At 44.8% G+C, this 21,238-nt stretch overlaps 1 protein-coding gene across 6 annotated transcripts in view; it reads left to right on the top strand.

The window, feature by feature from the left end:
• The window catches only part of GLI3 (GLI family zinc finger 3), a 281,330-nt gene that overhangs the window by 186,525 nt on the left and 73,567 nt on the right, over positions 1 to 21,238 (top strand). For all 6 annotated transcript variants that reach the window (XM_058725475.1, XM_058725474.1, XM_058725476.1 and 3 more), the window contains 3 exons: positions 2,926 to 3,072; positions 7,984 to 8,185; positions 20,564 to 20,777. In XM_058725475.1, coding sequence (XP_058581458.1) covers positions 2,926 to 3,072; positions 7,984 to 8,185; positions 20,564 to 20,777 — 563 coding nt within the window. The remainder of the gene's footprint in view (positions 1 to 2,925; positions 3,073 to 7,983; positions 8,186 to 20,563; positions 20,778 to 21,238) is intronic.

The raw sequence follows: 21,238 nt of genomic DNA, 5'->3' as shown, positions 1-21,238 counted from the left end.
CGGTGGCTACTAAGTGGCACATGGAGCTCACAGCCGGCACTCAGGGACTCCAAAGACCTTGCTCCCATCCACTGTTCTGTTCTGCCCCTCCATGTGCACACAGCACGCACGTGTAACCGGCCATTGTGCTTACCTTCCGATGGAGACTTTTCTGTTCTGCACGTGCAGAACACCTCCAATTGCACTGTGCACGCGGACCACCGGGGAGGATGATAAAATGTGATTCTGTGCGGGGCGTGGGTCTGGGGGGCTGCCGAGGTTCTGCACACTGTAAAGCTCCCAGGTGGCACGTCAGCACTGTTGGTCTGTGGACCGTGCTCTGAGCAGCAAGGCTTAGAGAACATGACGGTCTAGATCTGTTGCACGTGCCCTCCATCCTTGGCCATGCCCAGTGAGAACTGGAAGAGGGATGTACGGGAAAAGAACCAGACTTTGACTTTAATTTTATTATACTTGATGCTCATTTTAAACTCTCAAGGGTCAAATTCCTGTTGGTTCTATTAGCTTCCCAATTAATTACTTCTCACAAGACTCTTTAATTGGAGCTGTGTATTCCGTAACTGTCAAATTATGAAACGTTCCTTTGATTCAGGAAGAGCTTTTCCCATCACGTGCATACATATGCAAACTCACTTGTCCACCATTGCTGGAAACTGAATTAAGGTCCAGAACGGTGTGAGCCATATTAATTAGAAATAATGCGTTGTGAGTTTTCTACGGCAGCCCGCAGCGCCTGGTGCTTGTGTAGGAGCTCACAGGAACGCCACGCAGGCCATCTCACCGAGTAGTGGTGTGAACCTGCACCGCCCACGTCCTCCCTGCAGACCCTTCCTGGGGCCGGCTGTGCATGGTAGGAAGTGGGGGGGGGGGGGAGAGGGCGGGGCACGGATCGCAGGAGGTTTCTCAGTGAGTATCTCTCCAGTCACAGTCCAGGAGCAGCTGTGGTCCAGCAATGGCTGTCGGCTCGTTTCTTTCCTTTGGATTCAGTGCAGTGGGTAGAGTTGTAAGGTACCTAAGGAATAAGTTGTGCCATTTGGACAAGATTTACATTAAAAAAAAAATAATAATGTAAGAGAATCAGACCCAAGTTAAGTTTTCCTGTTTTGGATTTGATTTCACAGTGGGGAAAAAATGGAGAGCCATCTCCATGAGTACTTAGGCGTTCATGGGAATGACAGTGCAGGAGAAGAGAGGGAGAGATGGGTGAGGGCGACCAGCTCACAACAGACTTGGAATTATGCCTGCCTTGCAGAAATTTCATTGGGCCAGTGGAAAGTGACACCTCTAGTTAAAGCGCCTTCTCATGTGTTTTCCATAATATTTGATGATGAGTATGAATAAAGCATTCTTTAACTTTTTTTTAATGTTTATTTTTGAGAGAGAGACACACACAGAGACAGAGCATGAGCAGGGGAGGGGCAGAGAGAGAGGGAGACCACAGAATCTGAAGCAGACTCCAGGCTCCGAGCCGTCAGCACAGAGCCCTACGCGGGGCCTGAACCCACACACACACCTGAGACCTGAGCTGAAGTCGGTCTCTCAACCGACTGAACCACCCAGGTGCTCCTGAATAAAGCTTTCTTTGATTGGTCGTTCTTCCTTCCTCTTCCTGCCTCTCAAGAGGCTAACCAATACTCCATCACATAAAGTCAAGTCACAGATGTTTCTCACGTGTAGTCTGAGATGTTTGTATATATCTACATATATTTTTATCACGAAGAAAGTATGTGCACGCAGATGGAAAACATACACAGACCTATTGCTAGAATCCCCATGCTTCTACCTAGTAATTGTAAAACAAACTTTTCCTGATGGAATGCTATGTGCTAAGTAAACACTTCCCAAGGGCTGTTGCAATCATTGTTGCCAACAGCCCCTTGCAGCAGCAGTAAGAGGAGGAGTCGGGATTTGCATCCAGCTCTTGGAAAATCTGGAGACCACCCTCGGAACTGCTACAGTGTCTTGCCACTTTTGCACATAAATTGGCAGTGGAAACACATGATTATCCCACTCTTACTGAGCTGACTCTTGCCAGTAAATTGCCCCAGATTGATAGGTATATTTCCATTTTGATTTTGTAATGAAAAAAAGGAAAAAAAAAGAGCTCTAAAATTATGGAACACAAAATTGCAGCTTACCAGCCCATCATGTGTTATTAAAGCTGTGCTGTCTTTTCCACTTATAAGCCCTGGGCCCTCCAGGTAGTGAGAGCTGACTCGGTCACCCCTGCCAGAAGCTTCGGGAAGTATTTTGAGTGTGTCCAGAAAGATATCACAGTGGTCTGAGTTGTCTACCACTGTAAGAAATGTGAACCTACGGTGATTTCATATAAGAAACAATTTAACTTGGGGGCGGGGGGAACATGGGGAGGAGAATAGCTATACGTTCTAATCATTTGGAATTCTTGGTTATTTCTTTAAACTAGCCTTACAAGGTTTTAGGATGTATTTTATTTTTTCTATTTTTCAGTTTTATTTTCATTTTTTTCTATCCTTTTTAAAAAAATTTTATTTAAATCCAAGTTCGTTAACATATAGTGTAATAATAGTTTCAGGAGTAGAATTTAGTGATTCATTACTTACATAGAACACCCAGTGCTCCTCCCAACAAGCGCCCCCCCTTAATGCCCATCACCCATGTAGCCCATCCCCCACCCAACACCCCACCAGCAGCCCTCAGTTTGTTCTCTGTATTTGAGTCTCTTATGGTTTGCCTCCCTCCCTGTTTCTGTCTTATTTTTCAAATAGAAGCTCTCTAGAGCAGACTTCAGTGAAAACACAGTTTGAGCTCCGGCCGTTTTATTAGAATAAGCCGTAAAAGGGAGTACTGACGTGGATGGCTCAGCAGACGGACGTTGCCTCCAGAAGCATTTCTTGTTGACCTTCTTCCAGCTAGTCACCACGCTTTCCTTGTCTCCTCTCCTAGCCCCCCACGCCGGGGTCAGCCCAGCAGAATACTATCACCAGATGGCTCTGCTAGCTGGCCAGCGCAGCCCCTATGCAGACATCATTCCCTCCGCGGCCACTGCCGGCGCTGGGGCCATCCACATGGAATATCTTCACGCCATGGACAGTAAGTGATGGGGCTGTTTTCTGTAGTCCTGTTGGTGGCAGATGCTAACGCGTGAGTTACAGAGGAAGATGCAAAGACGAGGTGATTGTCTAACTTCTGAAACCAGAGAAGGGGAAAGAACATTTGGTGCACTCCTTTCCTTGGTTTGCTAAGAAGCTTCCACAGATCTGGCCATCCCGAGACTCCTTGCAGAGCTCAGGGATACCGATGAGCTGGAACATGCCGGCAATTGTAATTTGGCAGCTGTTCAAAATCTCTCCTGCCCTGATGGTCGTGATAACAAAATCAGGGAACGTGTTTGATTCCATGGATGTGCTTCACCCAGTTCACTCCTTGGTTTTCTGGATTTTATGCTTTGGGAGTTGATTTTGTTTTTAAATCTGTACTTGGGTTTTAAATTTTTCCATGGATTTATTTTGCCTCATGTTTTCTTTACATGAAAAATTATATTTCACGAAGACCTTTTGTGTAGGAAAAATAAAAAGCATTTCCAAACCAGAGCTATTTTTAGGACATAACAGTAGAAGATAAGGGCATCATTTGATGCTTTTTTTTTTTTAATTTTTTTTAATGTTTATTTTTGAGAGAGAGAAAGAGACAGAGCATGAGTGGGAAGGGGGCGGAGAGAGAGGGAGACAAAGAATCAAAAGCAGGCTCTAGGCTCTGTACTGTCAGCACAGAGCCCGACGTGGGGCTTGAGCTCACAAACCACGAGATCATGACCTGAGCTGAAGTCTTGACACCTAACCACTGAGCCACTCAGGTGCCCCAATGCTTTTTATATCCTTTATTTTTGGATCCCTCAAGGCTTCTGATGATTCCTTTGGGTCACTTATCTAGACATGTAGACAAATGAGCCTATAAATACCATGGTTCAGAACATCCAAGAGTTCTCATTTATTCAGATTCCTTAAGTTCCATTTGCCAGGTGCCAGAAAGAGGACATGAAGCATCATCAGAGGTGTCAGCGAAAGCCACGACCCTTATGAATATGACAACTGTATGGCTTTGAGTTGGGCATTTGCTCTGGGTTTTGTGTGTTTTTCCCGGTAGCAGTGCTTTTTCATCTACAGTCTCTCTGGACTCTTATGTGACAAAAGTATACATTGGTCCGCTCACTAGCAGTGGTGAGTAATTCAGCCTTCGGGTTTGGAGTAAAGAGAGGGTGATTGGCTTACACAGAGTAAGATCTACGGCCTTAGTCTCCTGACGGCCATGAAATCACACAGTGTGTCACATAGGATCCTAACTTGGCGATGGTTTCCGTTGGGGAGTTCGTTACCACACACAACGTAGAAGAAACGTGTTACATCTTCTGCAGGGGTTTCGCTGTTTGGCTTTGTAGAGTCAAGAGCTTACATTTCAGATTCATCATAATCACATTTCAATTAGGGATTGTTGAAAAAAACAAGTTCAGCGTTATTATGCAAATTAGTTATTTAAAAATCTGCAAATAAAGAATTAAAATAGGGGAGAATCCTTGGAAGGTCAGCCCATATTACCTTCTATATTTGATGAGAATGTGTTTAGTCAGGCAATGGCGGTTTTTATCTAAATAAAGGATGAAGCTACCCTTTTACTTTGTAAAAACTAATTAAAGGAATTTTAATTTGCCTGAGTGTATGGTAAATTGATTGTCATTAAGTAGGAATTTAGATGTCCTATCATTCATCACATAAAAAGAAACCTCCTTTTTCTTTGTCAGAGTTTTTTATTAGAGCAGAGAAACAAAACAATTAACAGAAAGCCAGATCAGAGATATCTGTGTTGGAATGCTAAGAATGCTCGGGCTTATATTTCAGAAGGAATCCATATAATCAGTGAAGAACTGGGCCACATCTCTTTCTCTTTCAGCTTTTTTTTTTTTTTAAGTTTATTTATCTATTTTGAGAGAGAGAGATAGGGTGGGGCAGAGAGAGGGAGAGAGAATCCCAAGCAGGTTATTCGTGGAGCCCAATGCAGGGCTTGAACTCTTGAGTTCTGAGATCGTGACCTGAGCCAAAAATCAAGAGTTGGACACTTAACTAAGCCACCCAGGTGCCCCTCTTTCAGCTGTTTTTAAAATGTTCACCTTGTGTTTTAGCTGTTCCCCTTGACAGAGGATTCCAAATCACTGTTCCAAAATGCTGACTTTCTCTATTTGCTTGATTATTAGGGGGTTAGGTAGAGTATATTCAAGGGTTAGAAAGTGCTTAAAATATTATCTTCCTGCTAAGAAAATGGAAATGGCATTTAGCTAAACACAACATAAGAAGAGTACCCAGCATTTCAGTCGTAGGAGACTTTTCCAGTGGAGAAGCAAAACGATTGTAAATTAAATGTCTAAGTGGGATGTGTACCTACAGAGGCAGAGCCTGGCCGGGATCTAGCCGGTCACTGTGATCCACTGTTAACCAGATCTTCAGGACTCTTCAGGTGGCAGAAACCACAAAAAACTGGTTTTAATGAGCACTTGACTTTTTAATGTGCCAGCAATGGGCATATCTGGGTTTCAGCCACTTATAAGGTAGAGTACTCCTACGTTGCATGTTTGAAGAAGCCAGTCTGTTTTATGGCTCTAATTCCTAATTTTTTGGGATTAATGACCTTAGAAGATAGGAGAGCAAGTAATCCCTATAAAGGACATTCTAGAGTTGAGGGCTCCTGAAAACTGTATTATTGGTATTGGTGGAAACTGACGTATATAAGAGCCCATCTTGGAGGGAAAAACAGACGGGCTGGACTAGCCAGGCCACGGACAATGTGAAGGTTTCCATGGCAGGGATGAAGGAAGGCCTCTGGGCTCTCTCTTTGGATGATATAAGGGGGTGTGAGGCCTTTGTCGCTTTATAGCATCAGATAGCCACCTCATCTAGTGATTTAAAAAATTAGAGGTGTTCCAGGGATGATCTCTGTCTAGAATGTCCTGTCACTCTTAACTCTGCCAGTGGCCACTGAGACCCATTGAGAAGGGTTATTGCTGAGGATTATATGGAGGTGGACAGTAAGTCTGGTGTGTCCTCGGAGTCATTTGGAAGTGGAAAGTGTTTCTTCATCGAAAACTGTGATGAAATTGGCCTCTCCTGGTGAGAAAATGTGAAACATTTATGTGTAAGGCAGATGCCATAGTAAAAGTAAGATGCTGATTTAAACACTAAAAGATGTGTACACAGTTGGGAAGGCTATATTTCTACTAGCGTGGCCTAAATCAGGCTGGTAATGAAATTAATCTAAATGAAGAACCCAAATTTGAGTCTCTGAAAGAAAAATTTGAATAGGTACCATACTGTCTTTCAGACTGGTTCTCCAGGTTTATACATGGATGATGCTAACTTGACCTTCTAAGCTCCGGTTTGCCATTTATTTTTTCTAACTATAAAGTATATCTCTTTACTCTATAGTATTATCTATAGAATCTTTCATGTTCTTCTATTTCATTTCATTAAATATCTTGAAGCATGTTGGATTGTTACCTTGTGTCAGTGTCCATGATGAAGAAAATATTCCCATTGAATTTTCCAGAGACCCAAGTGCCTTGACTTTTTTCTATAAAGAAGGCTTACCTTCTACTTCAGGGTTTCGGCCGTTACTAAATTGCCATGCCTACATATGCAGGTACACCCATACTCTGAAATAGAAACCCTCCATTGTTACTCAGAGCTAATCATGTTTGATGTGCCTCTTATGGAGTGGGATGATGTTCTCATTCTTTCATTAAACTTTAGTTTGATGACTCTGTAATGTAAATGTGACCTTAGAAAAAGCAGGAGTGTGGCACTCTGGGACACATTGATACTAGTTCCTGAAATTCAGACCTCTAGTATCTACCAAACTGAAGGCAAATAGGCATTCAGTTTTTAACTCTTTAGATAAAAAGCATTGTATTAAGTTGGCACTCGTTTAAGTAGGAGTTACTGACCTTCGGATTAGAGCTTCATCGGAGGAATCTTAATAAAAACTGAGATTCCTATTAATAGGTGCTTTATTCCCTATTAGTTCTGACTGGAGAAGCAAGGTCCAGAGAATTAAACTAGATTCATCAGCTCTCATTATAATGTTTGCATGGTTTCCCCTCCCCCCTAAAAAATCTGTGTTTTCTAGATTTGGAAAATTGCAAACAAACCACATCCTGAGATTTGTAATGTTTATTGGGACTCATGCTTTTAGTGTAGGGGACTGAGGCAGGGTTCCTTGGTGTAGGCACTAGTGGGGAGAGATGATTTCTCATCGTGGGGGGCTGCCCTGTGTATCTCAGGCTGTTCAGCAGCATTCTTGGCCTCTACTCACTAGATACGAGTAGCACCCCATGAATTGTGATAACCAAAACGTCTCCAGATGTTGTCACATGTCCCCTGGGGGCATAGTTGCCCCCAATTGAGAGCCATTAATTTAGGATAATGTATTTATCAGTAGTTTTAGTAAAGCTCTAAGTATACATGGATCAGATAACTATAGAAATCATGGGGAAATGAGAGCCTAACTAAGCTGAATTTTTAATCTGAGGATGCTTTAATTCATTTTCTCCTTCGGCTCATTGCCTTAAAATGGTGTGTGTTGGGATGGGGGGGGGTTTGTTGTGTGACTGTGGGAACCACTGTCTTCGTCGCTTGTGGTGAATTAATGATGGGAATATCTAAGCAGCCGTCAGATTCATAAATCACTAGAAATGAGAGGGATAACACATAAAAGTCTTTCCCTTTTGTTTAGCAATTTATCATTTTGCCTGCACATTAATAAACAGAGCTCCCCTGAGGTAAGCCCTGGAAGATAAATATTTCTCCCTAATTTCCTCAATTGTAGCCAGTAGATCACAAGTGGGTGGAGAGGTCCTTGTCACCGCAAGTTGCCGGCTTCTTCCACCCCAGCGAGTAGCGATAAATAGGTGCTGAGTACAACCTCAGGTAATCGGGCTCCGTTTTGTTTATATAACAGGCACCAGATTCCCCAGCCCCAGGCTGTCAGCCAGGCCGAGCCGAAAACGTACACTGTCCATATCACCGCTGTCCGATCACAGCTTTGACCTTCAGACTATGATAAGGACATCTCCCAACTCCTTGGTCACGATTCTCAATAATTCCCGCAGCAGCTCTTCAGCAAGTGGTTCCTATGGTCACTTGTCTGCAAGTGCAATCAGGTATGTATTTACCCCGAATCCAGTATGTGTTTCTTTGATAAAGGGTCAGCGCTTGGCGGGCCCTGCATTTGCAGGACCCACTGCCTCTGAGGATGAACGCAATCACGTGACACTGGGCCTGACCCGGGATGCCGGTCAGGTATCACTACAGTGGATTTTAGAGCCAGTTACTGGGCCAGTAATATTGTTTCGCAGACGTTAGTTAGTAGCCTGTACGGAGATACGGACTTACTCACTTATGATGGAATCCACTGTCTAGAGGCAGTGCCTATGGCCAGTCTTTCATCCAAGCCCCTCATACTAATTCGAGTTCTCTAGAGAGAAAACCAGCTTCATACCTGGTTGTGTGTAACACATGGAGGAACAGGAGAGGAAATCAAAAGGCCAGGCGTGGTTGTAATTCATGGCTGTTCACTACGCAGAAAAGGTCTACAAAGGAAAGGTGTCAGCAGGGTTTTTAATCTAATGGAAAATAAATGTGATGACATTGGAAGACCTACCTGTCCACAGCAATGGGGCAAACGAGGACTTCCCTGTATTCCTGTTAAGTATTTTTAGCTTAATTTGAAAGATCTCTTCTCGTCATCCTCCTTTGGAGTACACCGGGAACATTTCGACACTTCCTTTGGTGCTACATTGTGTCTGTACTTGTACATGAAGGGACAAACACAGGCTTCTGTAAACATGCTTGCTATAAAATACTTCTCACTGCTAATGATCAAACTTGGGCCGATGTCAATAAGTAGGGAATAAAAGTAAGCCGGGTGATGAATTGTAGGTGTCTTTACACTTGGTTTGAACTCTGTGCATTACCAAAGAGTTATTTCAGGCCTAGAATTAGATCACGTTCTGGTTAATTCACTATGCCACCGTGATTATCAGCTTTCGTGATCCTTTCCCCTCAGTTTTTTCCCCATAGTTGAAGAATTCAATGACTAGCAATCTTTTTGAACAGGAGTTTTGCAAACCATGGATGATTCCTTGCTTTGAAAAGTACATATCAAAAAGGCTGTTTCCACTTGCTTTGAGTAAGTGAGGATTTGTTTATAGATGTGTTTCTACAAATGGACAGTAGCTTTAGTTCTTAATTGACGGGTGTTTCGTGCTAGATATACATACTAGGGAAGCCCCAATAGTCTGGGAAAAAAAAGGGTTAGTAGTTAGTAACATATCATATTAGCAAATGATGAATACCACTCTTTTTTCAACAATGTTCTCAATTACAGCTTTAATTCTTTGCTTGTTCAATATCAGTAATGCTCCTTGGCACACAAGTTAGTGTTTAAATATTGTAAATCCCCATGTTGACATCATGTCATTTTCTTCTGCTTTTCTTTGTTCTTTTAATATGCTCATTGAAGTGTGGAAACATGGAGGAAAAAGCAAGTAACTCTGCTTGTATGATAGCAGTCAGTGCTTACAGAGAGGTCCTGGGGTGTCTTCAGGATTAGCCACAACAGTCACAGATGTAGGTTTAGAGTTGGGCGCGTCTGTAGTCAGAGTTCAGGTTTGCCCCCAGCTCTGCAACTTTCCTTGCCTGTCAGCTCTTTGAAGTTCAGTGTTCACATGTGTAGGATCAGACGTAGCTTTTAATGCATGGAAGGTAATGCAGGTAACCCAGGACGTGATTGGCGTGCGTGCCATATAATACAGTAATTAGAATCATTATCATCAGCATTGTTTGTCTGTCCTGTAGTGGGAGTGATGTTAGTGCTTTGCTTGCCCTGTTCTCAGTTTGAACGTGTGCACTAAAAACTCACTTGGGAAATAATCAGTACATAGTAGGACCAGTGGATGGCAGGGAAAGAAAAAGCATGAGCACAGAAAGCTAGAAAGGGTAGCTAACTTTGTCCAGAGGGCAAGACACAGGAGCAAGTGTGGACTTAGGTTGCGTGTAATCTCTGCCATGCTTGGTGTGAGGCACTCTCATTGTTTTCATGTCACGGTGATTTTGGAAAGCATACTCTTCCCCTTGTTTTACGCATCAACGTGGTGGGCCTTTGCAAGAGAAAGTTGGAGAAGGTCACATGCCAATTCTCCAATTCCCTGCTTTTTTTTTTTTATTTAATGTTTACTTATTTTTGAGAGACAGAGAGAGACAGAGACAGAGTGTGAGCAGGAGAGGGGCAGAGAGAGAGGGAGACACAGAATCCAAAGCAGGCTCCAGGCTCTGAGCTGTCAGCACAGAGCCCGACGCGGGGCTTGAACTCATGAACCTTGAGATTGACCTAAGCTAAAGTCAGACGCCTAACCCACTGAGCTACCCAGGTGCCCCATCCAATTCCCTGTTTGTTAACTGACCCCAAACGCATTTGGCTTTTTCACTCTTTTCGTTACCTAACCTGCTTCTGACATCAGGAGTGCACAGAATAATGTTGTTGGTTAAGTTGTAAAGAGGACGTTCAGTTTTCTAACAAACACTGTAGCAATCTTCTTCACCTAGCGGTCCAGTCCAGGTGCTGTTCTCCAAGAGGCTGCTAACAGGCTTGCCACTATTTGAAACGTCATGTTTGCTGGCTCATCCAGAACTTTGCTGTCTGGATTCCCTCTGCTAGAATGCACGTGCCAGAGGGCTGTGTTTTCACGGCTGCACACTGCCCCCCACAATGTCTGTGCCTTGTCACCTTGACACCACTCAGTGGATATTTCTTGAGTGAATAAATGAAGGAGCTCTTTAGTGAGTAATTAGAATTCTCATCACCACCTTTATTAAAGGAACTGCCTACGTGGTAGATGAATAATTCTGACTTTCAGAATATTACACTCTTTATGAATAGTGTATGTCCATAGGTTGATAGCTATAGAGAGATAGAGGGATGGATACAAAATAAAGGGACAAAAAAAGCAAATGTCTCTCTTTGTGTATGGTTCTTACTTAATATTTCAGAGTGCTATAAAAATACCATAGAAAGCATGTATTGGGGTGCCTGGGTGGCTCAGTTGGTTAAGCGTCCGACTCTTGACTTTGGCTCAGGTCACGATCTCACAGTTCATGGGATGGAGCCCCGCATTGAGCTCTGCACTGACAGGGGAGAGCCTGCTTGGGATTCTCTGTTTCCCTCCGTCTCTGCCCCTCCCCGACTCATGCTTGCTCATTCTCTCTCTCTGTCTCAAAATAAATAAACATTTGGAAAAAGAAAAGCAGCAAGTATTTATTCACAAAAGCCCCTTGGCATGTTTAAACACGATACTTGATTTTAATGTCTCACTTTTCAAACATCTTGTCCCAATGTCCACCATAAGCCTTTTTCTTATATATATCATGACTAAAATGACCATTCAGAAAAACCCCACGCAACCCCAGAAAGGTTGTGAAATATTCGACTGTCTCTAGAAGTTTTACCTTGTCTATCTCCCTGAAGACTCCCGTCTAGGCCTAGATGATTCCCATTTATCAAAGACAACCAGCAACCTCTGCTCTATGTGGTTAAGGCGGATGTTATAAATACCCACTTAATGGCAGTACCGTGGCAGTACCCCTGCTTCTGCTGCTGCCTTCCCCTCGAGATTGAACTGTTGTCGGAAGAGAGGGCTTTCCAGTGACCCTCCTCTCCCCGTTGTCTTCTGGTGAACATAAACAGAATGATGAGGAACCCACTCATTTCCAATCCACCTGTTCCAGCGTTCCAGCTTTGACTTTAATGGCCAACACAAAGATGGGTGTGTGTCCTTCGTGGTTTGAGGTCTGGCGTGGCCAGGACCGACGTCTCCCCAGAAGCGGGAGTTAGGTGCCCATCACCGCAGCGCCACCAGTGGGAACAGGCTGTCCGCTGTCAGCACCGCGGGCTCCGGCTGGGGATGGGACAGCCTGTGTGTCCCTGTCCAGCGGCAGCTGCCGGAGGAAGCGCGCGTCTGGCCGGTCCGCTGTCGCTTCCCGAGGCCGGACAGGAACAAGCTCGGCCTCCGCAGCGGCTCGGCTCCGAGCTTATGTGTGCTGGTCACAAGTTGGGGGGGTGACATTGAGGGATAGGTCAACACCGTGCCAATGACCCCAGGGTCCTGAAACACTGATTGCATCTTTTGAAAGTGGCGACAAACCCCTGCCCCCAGTGGCAGCGAAAGCGATGAATACTAACGGAGAAAGATCGTTCTTATTTACTGCCATAGGTGGCCATTGGCTTTATATAGCCCGTCAGTTAATCAGTTAGTCATTCACTCCACAGAGATTTAGCTCCATATTCAGCTCTGTGCTGGTCACTGTGCTGGGCATGGGGGCTACCAAAATGGGTGAGAGGCATGTCCCCTGCCCTCACAGAACTCATGAAGGGGACAAGCCTCCGATCAGGTACGAAAGAATGAGTAGGGCAGATGAGGCCCTGGGACGGGAAGAGCTTGGCTATTGAGGACCGTCAGCAGCCCAGGGCGCCAGATGGCAGTGAACAGGGAGGGTGTCCCAAAGCCTGAGGTTGGAGGCAGGCAGGGGCCAGGTTGGCACAGCCCCGGGCCACTGATCCAGGAACAGCAGGAAGCCTTCAAAGCTCCCAAGGAGGTTGCATTGTGTCAGGGTCCAGGGAGCTTAGGCTCAGAGAGGCTAGTGGGCTAGATCAGAGGCGCTCAGCTACTTACGGGGCAGAGCCTAGTGTATCCCAACCCTGAACTTCTTTCTGTCCCCGAGGCCTTCCTTCACTTAGAAATCTCCAGTGGGAGGCACGGTTAAAAGGCCTGGGAGGAAGTGCTCTTCATAACAGGGGAACAGTATTAATACCTGAGGATGTTTCTGAAAAACTGATGTTTTTTTCTACCCATGTCTGCATGGCCAAGCAGTTACATGGAGAGTGCGTCACTGCTATTCATGTTCGTGGAGGTCCTGTCTGTTGTTTGTTTAATGGAAAGTGGCTTTTTAGAGCCTTTTAAAACACTTCTGTCATATAAAGCCGAATGGATTTTTGCCCAAGGCAGTATTCACAGAGCACGTATGCATCAGTGCAAATGTGGGGGTGATATTTACTTGCTTTGTGAGTGTGCGGGTCTTACTCGTGTGCTCCTAACTTCCAAGGATGCTGGGTTTTCCAGTAAACTTGTCCTGGGAGCTTTTACGGATGGAAGTGGAAGCTTTATTTTTCTGTTTTCAAATAAAAGCACGTGCAGGCATGTGTGTCCTGGGGCCTGTACATACACAAGTTTTAATAGGTGTCAGCCTGTTCTCAGCAAAACTGCAAAGAATTGTTCTTGCTTTGAATGGCAGCTGTGGTGCAGGAAATTCCACAGCTGTAACCAGAACGTGGACAACCCCGTTAGCGCAATAGCCACAGAGTGGCCACAAAGTCCGTTTTGATTAGAATGCCTCCTCCCCCACCCCCCGCTCCCCACTTTTCTTTCTTCTCTCTTCTTGAAGCCAGTGTGTCCAACTGTGGGGTCCTTTTGTTACCAGGCATTGACTGTTGCCTAACTTGACCTCTGATACCAGTTTCATGAGCCAAAGAGCTTGGAGAAATCGGCTCCGGAAAGGCAAATGTCCCCATTGGATTCTTTACACAGAAATTACAGTATGAAGTTTCTTTTTGTTTGTTTAAGTTTATTTATTTATTCTGAGAGTGAGTTGGGGAGGGGCAGGGAGAGAGAATCCCAAGCAGGCTCTCTGCACTGCCAGCATGGAGCCTGATGCAGGGCTTGAACTCATGAGCCATGAGATCATGACCTGAGCCGAAACCCAAGAGTCTGACACTTAACCGACTGAGCCACCCAGGCGCCTCAACAGCATGAAGTTTCTTGATCCCAGTGCCACGGCCTAAAGTAATCCATCATAAAAGTATCACGCGCATTTCTGTTAAGGGCGTTTCAGAAATTCACGTCTGAGCAAAATGCAACCACCAGAACAATTGAAAAACACGTTTATAAAAGTTAGCACTGATTTTATACTGAAAACAAGACATTTCCCAAGAATCCAGAGGCACCACATGTGCTTTACCCTTCACGCTGGCTGGAGATGGTGAGGGTTCCAGAAATGAACCTGGGATCTGATTGGCCTCCCTGCTGAAGCAAATTTAAGTGAGATGTGTGGAGCGCTGCTCAGTGCCCCACGGTCTCCTCCTCCTTTCCCCGTCTAGGTTGTACGTTAACACACAGGGACCATAGCCAATTCAGTGCAAGTGGACGTCCCTTGGCAGCTCTCAGAAAATCGCCATCTTACGTCTGGATGGAAATCATTAAATTATAAAACGGAAACTTTTACCTTTAAGTGTGCAGTGGCTGGGTGATCCAGCCCCTAGCTATCTTTCTTAAAATTTATTTATTTATTTGAGAGAGAGAGAGCACTTGTGTGCCTGCACGAGCGGCGGAGGGGCAGAGAGGGAGGGAGGGAGAGAATCCCAGGAAGGCTGTGCACTGCCAGCACAGAGCCCAACACGAGGCTCAAGCCCACAAACTGTGAGATCATGACTTGAGCCAAAACCAGTAGTTGGACGCTGAACTGAGCCACTCAGGCGCCCCTGGCCCCTTGCCATTGTTCTTGTGATTCCTCGGTTTATTTTCCTGGTTTTCATTTGGTGACAGACAGAGCTCTTTCAATATTGTAATCCGCTCTGTTTACCCTCCCAACATATAGGACTGCAGCAGGCCAAATTAGGCGGCTGTGTTGTTCCAAGATTTCACTGCCAGGCACCCCACCCACCCTCTTACCCCTACCGTGTGTAGAATTCCTGCACTGTTTCTAAAACACACGGGCTTATCTTACAGCCATTTAAATTGGGTTTCATCCATCTGACTTGAATAGTAATGACTGTGAAATACATTTACGTATAGTAAGGTTGAATAAATGTTTAAGGAATGATTGTCTGCAATACCAACTCTAGCGTCCCCACTGACGTTATCATTCTAGGAGTTAAATATAAATTTGATTCACAGATTGATCACAAGGTTTCTGTACAAATGTTGACTCACATTACTTCCTTGGTGTGAAAAAAACAATGTTGTGAAAGTGAAAACTGATTATGAATTTCGAAGTTCTCTGTATTGATTGTAATAATATGTAACTTTTCCAATTTTAAAAATGATTTTATGCTTTGGGACTATAAATGTGATCTATAGAAGTACTTAGTTGAAACGTAACCGAGTTGAAGAATGAACTAGTGTGTGCGTTTTAGGACATTTCATTTAACATCTTTTCTTCCTACTTAACACTCCGAATTTTAGCCAGACTGGGGATACTTGCTGAGATTCCCAGACAGGAGACTTCCAGAGGAGTGAGGTGAGACTATGTATTTACTGCAAATTAAGAAATGAGGCCCAGTTTGCAAAATTTAACCACGCTTCGCAAAAGAAGATTGACAAAACTTTACCTCTATTTTTGGTAGAGAATAAATACATCAAAACTCTCTCAAAGATTCAGACTTCGGGAGTTTTCATTTTAAACCTTTGGAAAATAGAAGAGCTTTTTCCCACTCAGTTGACAGTTTGTTGATCATTGTTAGCTTAGGTCAGAGCTGAACATAATGGGGGAACTGACCGTGAGTAGTTTTTGTTTTTTGTATTGTTTTTTTAAAATGCTTATTTATTTGTTTTGAGAGAGAGAGAGAGGGAGGGAGAGAGAGAGAGAGAGCAAGCGAGTGCTCATGCATATGGGGGACAGGCAGAGAGAGAGAAGGGGAGAGAGAATCCCAAGCAGGCTCCCTGCTGTCAGCGCAGAGCCCGACTCAGGGCTAGATCTCATGATCTCACAAACCGAAATCATGACCTTAACTGAAATCAAGGGTCGGACGCTTAACCAACTGAGCCACCCATGCGCCCAAGTGACCGTGCGTGCGTAATTTTATTTACATGTGCTCAGAGTTCTATCCCCGAGTCACCAAACATAGAGGAATGCCCCTTTAAGGTATTGTATAAAACAAAAAATTTAATAACTGTGTATCTGTCCTAATGGATAGAAATTATATTTGTTGGAAGAGAATACCACGTATATTATAGTCAATGACCTAAAATCCCTCTTTTACTCTTTTTCTGCTCTTGAGAAAAGGGAAGGTCAAATTAGTATTGAAATTAATTTATTCTGACTTTATAACCGTTGTCCTAGGAGAGTGTTGCTCAAAGTGTTTTGCCAGGATCACTAGTTTCTAGAAGATCCTCTGCTGTATCTGGGCTGGGACGCTTGGAATACACATCCCGTAGTCACAGCACCACAGGATCCCGGGCTTGTGGAACCCATATTCCTCAGACCTCTGTGACTTTAGCACTTCTTTTTCTTCTCCTCCATAAGACTTATTTTGGGATCGTTGTCTCGGCAGGCCTGTGACCTTGTTAGCACATTGCTTGGGAAGATGGGGGCCATCTGATGCTTCTCTCCTAGTCTCATTGACTAAATATAGATAATTAGAGGTCACATTGTTATGAATGTTTGTGTGTTTTAAGTTACCCCACCTTCCATGTAGTCATTGGGAAAAGAAGTGAAAGCTCTAAAAATAGTTTTCTTTAATTATATTTAATATAGCTAAATATTGAGTGATGAGGATCCAGAAGTCCGATTGTAAAATTAATCTTTCTTCAAGTGATCCACAGGAAAGAATAGGGTGCACAGAAATGTAAAAGACTTTGAAGTAATAAAGTTCAGGTAGACCAAGTTTTAAATAGACTGTGTCTTCCTTTAGAGGACACAGAAGAGATTTATAAAAATTCCCAACAATAGCAATACTTTATATCTCTAGGAAATTATGAAATGAATACATGAACTATTTAGCAAGCTATTTTTTTTTTTTAGGGTTTCTAAAGGTAGGATTTATTTTTTGTTCTTTTTTTTAATTCTGACCTCCATGTTCAGCAAAGACTATCCTCAGCCACTGACATCCTATAGAACAATCGGAACCTAGACACTAATTTCGTTTCTACTGTGTTTTACAGACACGTTGTCAAATTGTAGCTTTCAGAGGAAAACACGCTTTCCTTTGAATGGACTGCTCTGACTGTGATCGGCCCCCAAAGATTCCACGTCTTAATCCCAGGAACGCATGAGCACGTTACCTTATACGGTAGAAGGAATTTTGGAGCTGGGGTTAAGGATGTTGGGACGAGGAGATGAGTTTGGATTATTCAAGTGGCCCCGATGTAATGAAAAGCATCCTTCCAAGAGGAAGGCAGGGGTGTGTCAGAGTTTGAGTTGGAGAAGAGGGTCGGAGTGATATGGGGCCGTGAGCAGAGGATGCGGGCAGCTTCTAAAGTGCCTGTGGACTCCAGAAGAACACACGCTGGTTTCGTGAGCCACCAAGATAGTGTGTGTGACTTAAGTGATACTAAGCCACTGAGTTGGCGGTAATTTGCTGCGGCGGCAATTGGAAACTGAGGAAGAGATTTGGTGACTCGCTGACTCACCGTTGAGTGCCCGCTGTGTGCTGGGCAGTGTTCCAGGCACCAAAGGGCCAGCTCTTCGGGACCCTTCAGTCTAAAGGGAGGGAGGGTGTGACTTCGGAGTACGCCGGTGTGACTGGGGAACAGAGATGTCCAACAGGAGAGAGTGATTGGACCAGTCATGCCGAGGGGCTCATTGAGACAGACCGTGAGTCTCAGAAGGCCTTGCTGTCTGAGCAGGTGGCATGTAAAAGCTGAGACCCAGCCATACTGAGCTCAGGAAGGACACTGCAGTGCCGGTGTGGGGGCACTCTCCTGCTGATCCCTGACCCCCCTCCCGTGGGAATTCCTCAGCGGTTCTCCCCGTGCATCCTTTCCGTTGTTGCCGACATCCCTATGCAGTGCCCAAACATCACCCCTCTTATGCTCCTTCCTCACCAACTCTGTCTCCCCCGCTACACTTCCTGGAGAGTGAGCAGAGCCTTGGCTCCAGATCCTGGCTGATGCTGTGACAGAGCCAAGAACCACGTCTGTCATCGAGTTCTGCAGAGGCTCTGCGATCTGGAGGAGCAGCCAGCGCCCCGCAGCGCCTCGAGGAGCCAGCGGCGGCCCCGGCTCTGCAGGCTGGGACAAGGCCACCGCGGGTGCCCGCCACCGCCTGCCCTTTGTGTGTGGAGGAGAGAGCGCTCCCGTGGCTGGCTCCTTAGGAATAAGCAGTGAGGTTGAACACGCTCATCCGTTGTGCCTGTTCTCGTGGTATCCCTAAGAGTTGACATGGATTTTGGAGGTTTATTCCTGTCACCTGCAAAAAAGCAGGCCCACAAGGGGATGGAACGTTGGTTCCCCAAATGTGTCAAAAGCTGTCCCCGCCCTTCCTTCTGTCCACTGAGGTCAAACTGATTGTACCTTGAGGACAGGGCCCGCCCTGCAGCAAGAGGCTAGGCCTTGCTTTCCTGCTCTCCCACGTCTTCTTAAAAGGAAAAATAGACACATCCTGCGTGGCTATGAACATCTGTACATTGCTCATATATACAACTGAGGGTGTTTCCTGTCCTATGAAATGGTTTCTCTAATGGCCTCGATTCCTAATCAGGTCCTGACTTTTTTGAGCCCCCAGATGTCGTGCCTCTGAGAATTAGAAGTGTAACTGACCGTCCGTGCTCCCTCCCACGCCTGCCTGATCGTGTGGGCTCAGGAAACTCTGGCAAGATGTCTGGAGGCTCCTGCAAAGTCTGTGTCTCACTGTAAATACGTGTGTAGTGGGCTCTTGGTTTTTGCTTTTTTAATGAGCAGAATAAGGTAGTTATACTCCGTAATACCCATTCACCAAAAGGAGAAGGGTGGGGGTGTTAAATCATTGTGTTTTTTGATGAATGGCTTGTACACTGAAAAATAAATTGGACAAACGGGCATAGAGCTCAGTGAACATGAAATCAGCTATTAGAAGAAAGCTTGTGGACAAATTCTGAGGCAGATATGCATCTTTTGATTAATGCCCTATCAATCATCCACACGGCTACCTTAGCTGAGTCTTGCCATAATCATTCATGGTTGCTTTCGGAAACACGCAGAAACTGTAGCACCGCAGAAACGGAATATTATTACTGATTTCTCCCTAACTTACTGTGAACAATGACTGTTTTCACCATGTTTCTGCTTTCCTTTATTAAAGAACTACAATACAGAATGAAAGGAGAGTTCCTCCAAGCCTGGCGAAATTCTCATAGGGTATTCTTAATGATATTCAGTCTTAAATGGGCAAGCTATTGTAATGCAAGGTTCTCTGTAGGAATAATAGTAATGTAATCCCATTGAAGCCGCCTTTCATGGATTGTAGTCAAATAGGCAAAATGTGGAGTCACATTAATGAACAGAGTATATCTTCGGAATTATTACTTAAAGTTGTTGAAATGGTTTGCATTTTGTTATTGTAATTATTATATTCTCAGTTAATGCGCTTAACAGCAATAGTAATTAACCCACCAGATTGGAAATTTGCATGAATTCTACCTTTGACATTACAAGAAACCCTGATTCTTTCTGGGTATTATGCAGCAGGATGGGGGAAATTCATATATATGTTTTTTTTCACCGATTATTTTTAAGAAAGAAATGTTCATGAATGCAATTAGAGTTTTTCATGCATTTTTTTAAAAACCATTGGAAAATTCCTCAAGAACACTTCCTTCTTTTAAGAGGACTTGATTCCTAAACCGTGCTGGCACAAAGAATGGTTTGGCACTGTCTACTTGTCGAGAAATCTTTAGGTAATAGTGTGGCTTCCTTGGAATTTACTGTAGTAGCTTGGGCGACGCTGTGGCATAATGAAGCGGTGACAGGCATTAGCATGTATAATGGGCTTTCATAGACATTTAATGCCATTTAGCTGGGAGAGGGGGCTGTGCTCTCCCATTGGAATATTCCTCCACCGAAGCCCATTGATCACCAATTTCAGCCAGGAGAGGTTAATCCATCAGCTTCTGTAACCAGACGGCACTGATGGAAATTCTTTAGGTGGCATTCTGGATGAACCAAGCTTTCCATCTTTACAAACAAATGAGTGATATGACAAGCATGGTGTTCAAAACACATTTAACCAATTGATTTTCCTTCCTCTTGTAATAAGATCTGGAGACATATGAAAGCACGCAGCGTGAGCCGAGATTAAAGGAATTGCCCCATGCGCAGGAACATACAGCACTGAGAGCCAATAAAAGTACTATAAAGCATGTCGTCACCCATTCTCATTTTTATATGAAGTTTGTTATTGCAATAAATAGCCGTTATTGAGCAGACGCCTTTTGTTTCCGTTTTGCTGAAGCTTCTTTCAGGTGTGTGTGTGTGTGTGTGTGTGTGCGCGCGCACGCGCACGCACGCGCGTGTCCTGTATGGGTGCACGCACGTGCGTGTCCTGCCTCAGTCCCGTGTTTCTCTTGGAAGCTTCCAAGGTGTTCATCAATAACTGTTTTTAGCTTCTAATTTAAACAGACAGACCTCATGTAATTTGGGATGTAACAGTAGGCATAAAGATGCGCCCATAGCGTGGTTGCGGTAACCTCAGCGTCCTGCGTAAATGATGGTCTTCTCTTTATTTCCCCCGCGCAGCCCTGCCCTGAGCTTCACCTACCCTTCTGCACCTGTGTCTCTCCATATGCATCAGCAAATCTTAAGCCGACAACAGAGCTTAGGCTCGGCCTTTGGACACAGCCCTCCACTCATCCACCCTGCCCCAACTTTTCCAACGCAGAGGCCTATTCCTGGGATCCCTACGGTTCTGAACCCCGTCCAGGTCAGCTCTGGCCCTTCCGAGTCCTCACAGGTAAGAGAGACAGCTCGATGAGCTGATCCGTCTTGTAATCCTAGAGGAGAGCCACGTCACCTCGTGAGCTCCGAGCGTGGTCATGGCTTCCTTATTGTAACCTGTCTTCCTAACCCAGGGCCGCAGGCTTCAGGTTTGACGAATGCGCCCTGTATGTGTTCCTCACCAAACAGTAGCTTCTTCTACCAGAGTCATCTCATCTTTGGTGGAAAAGCGGGCTGCCTGATGAGGCTTCTCTCTGACCTGGTGCTGTCTCTAACCCTGCCCAGTAGACTACATTGCATGAAGGGTTTGCTCTCATTCGGTTACTGTCCCCTGGTGCCTAGAATCATGGGATACTTCACGGGCAGCATAGAACCATGCTGTGCCCTCTGTTCTGTGTCCTCTTATCGCCTCACTAATACTGCCCCGAGAAGAATCTGCATCCTTGAATTAGAGAACTTTGCAGATGGTTTCTTTTG

Source organism: Neofelis nebulosa, chromosome 4, assembly GCF_028018385.1.
Source record: "Neofelis nebulosa isolate mNeoNeb1 chromosome 4, mNeoNeb1.pri, whole genome shotgun sequence".
NCBI lineage: Eukaryota > Metazoa > Chordata > Mammalia > Carnivora > Felidae > Neofelis > Neofelis nebulosa.
The sequence above is the reverse complement of the archived record's forward strand: the minus strand, read 5'-3'. Positions and strand labels throughout refer to the sequence as shown.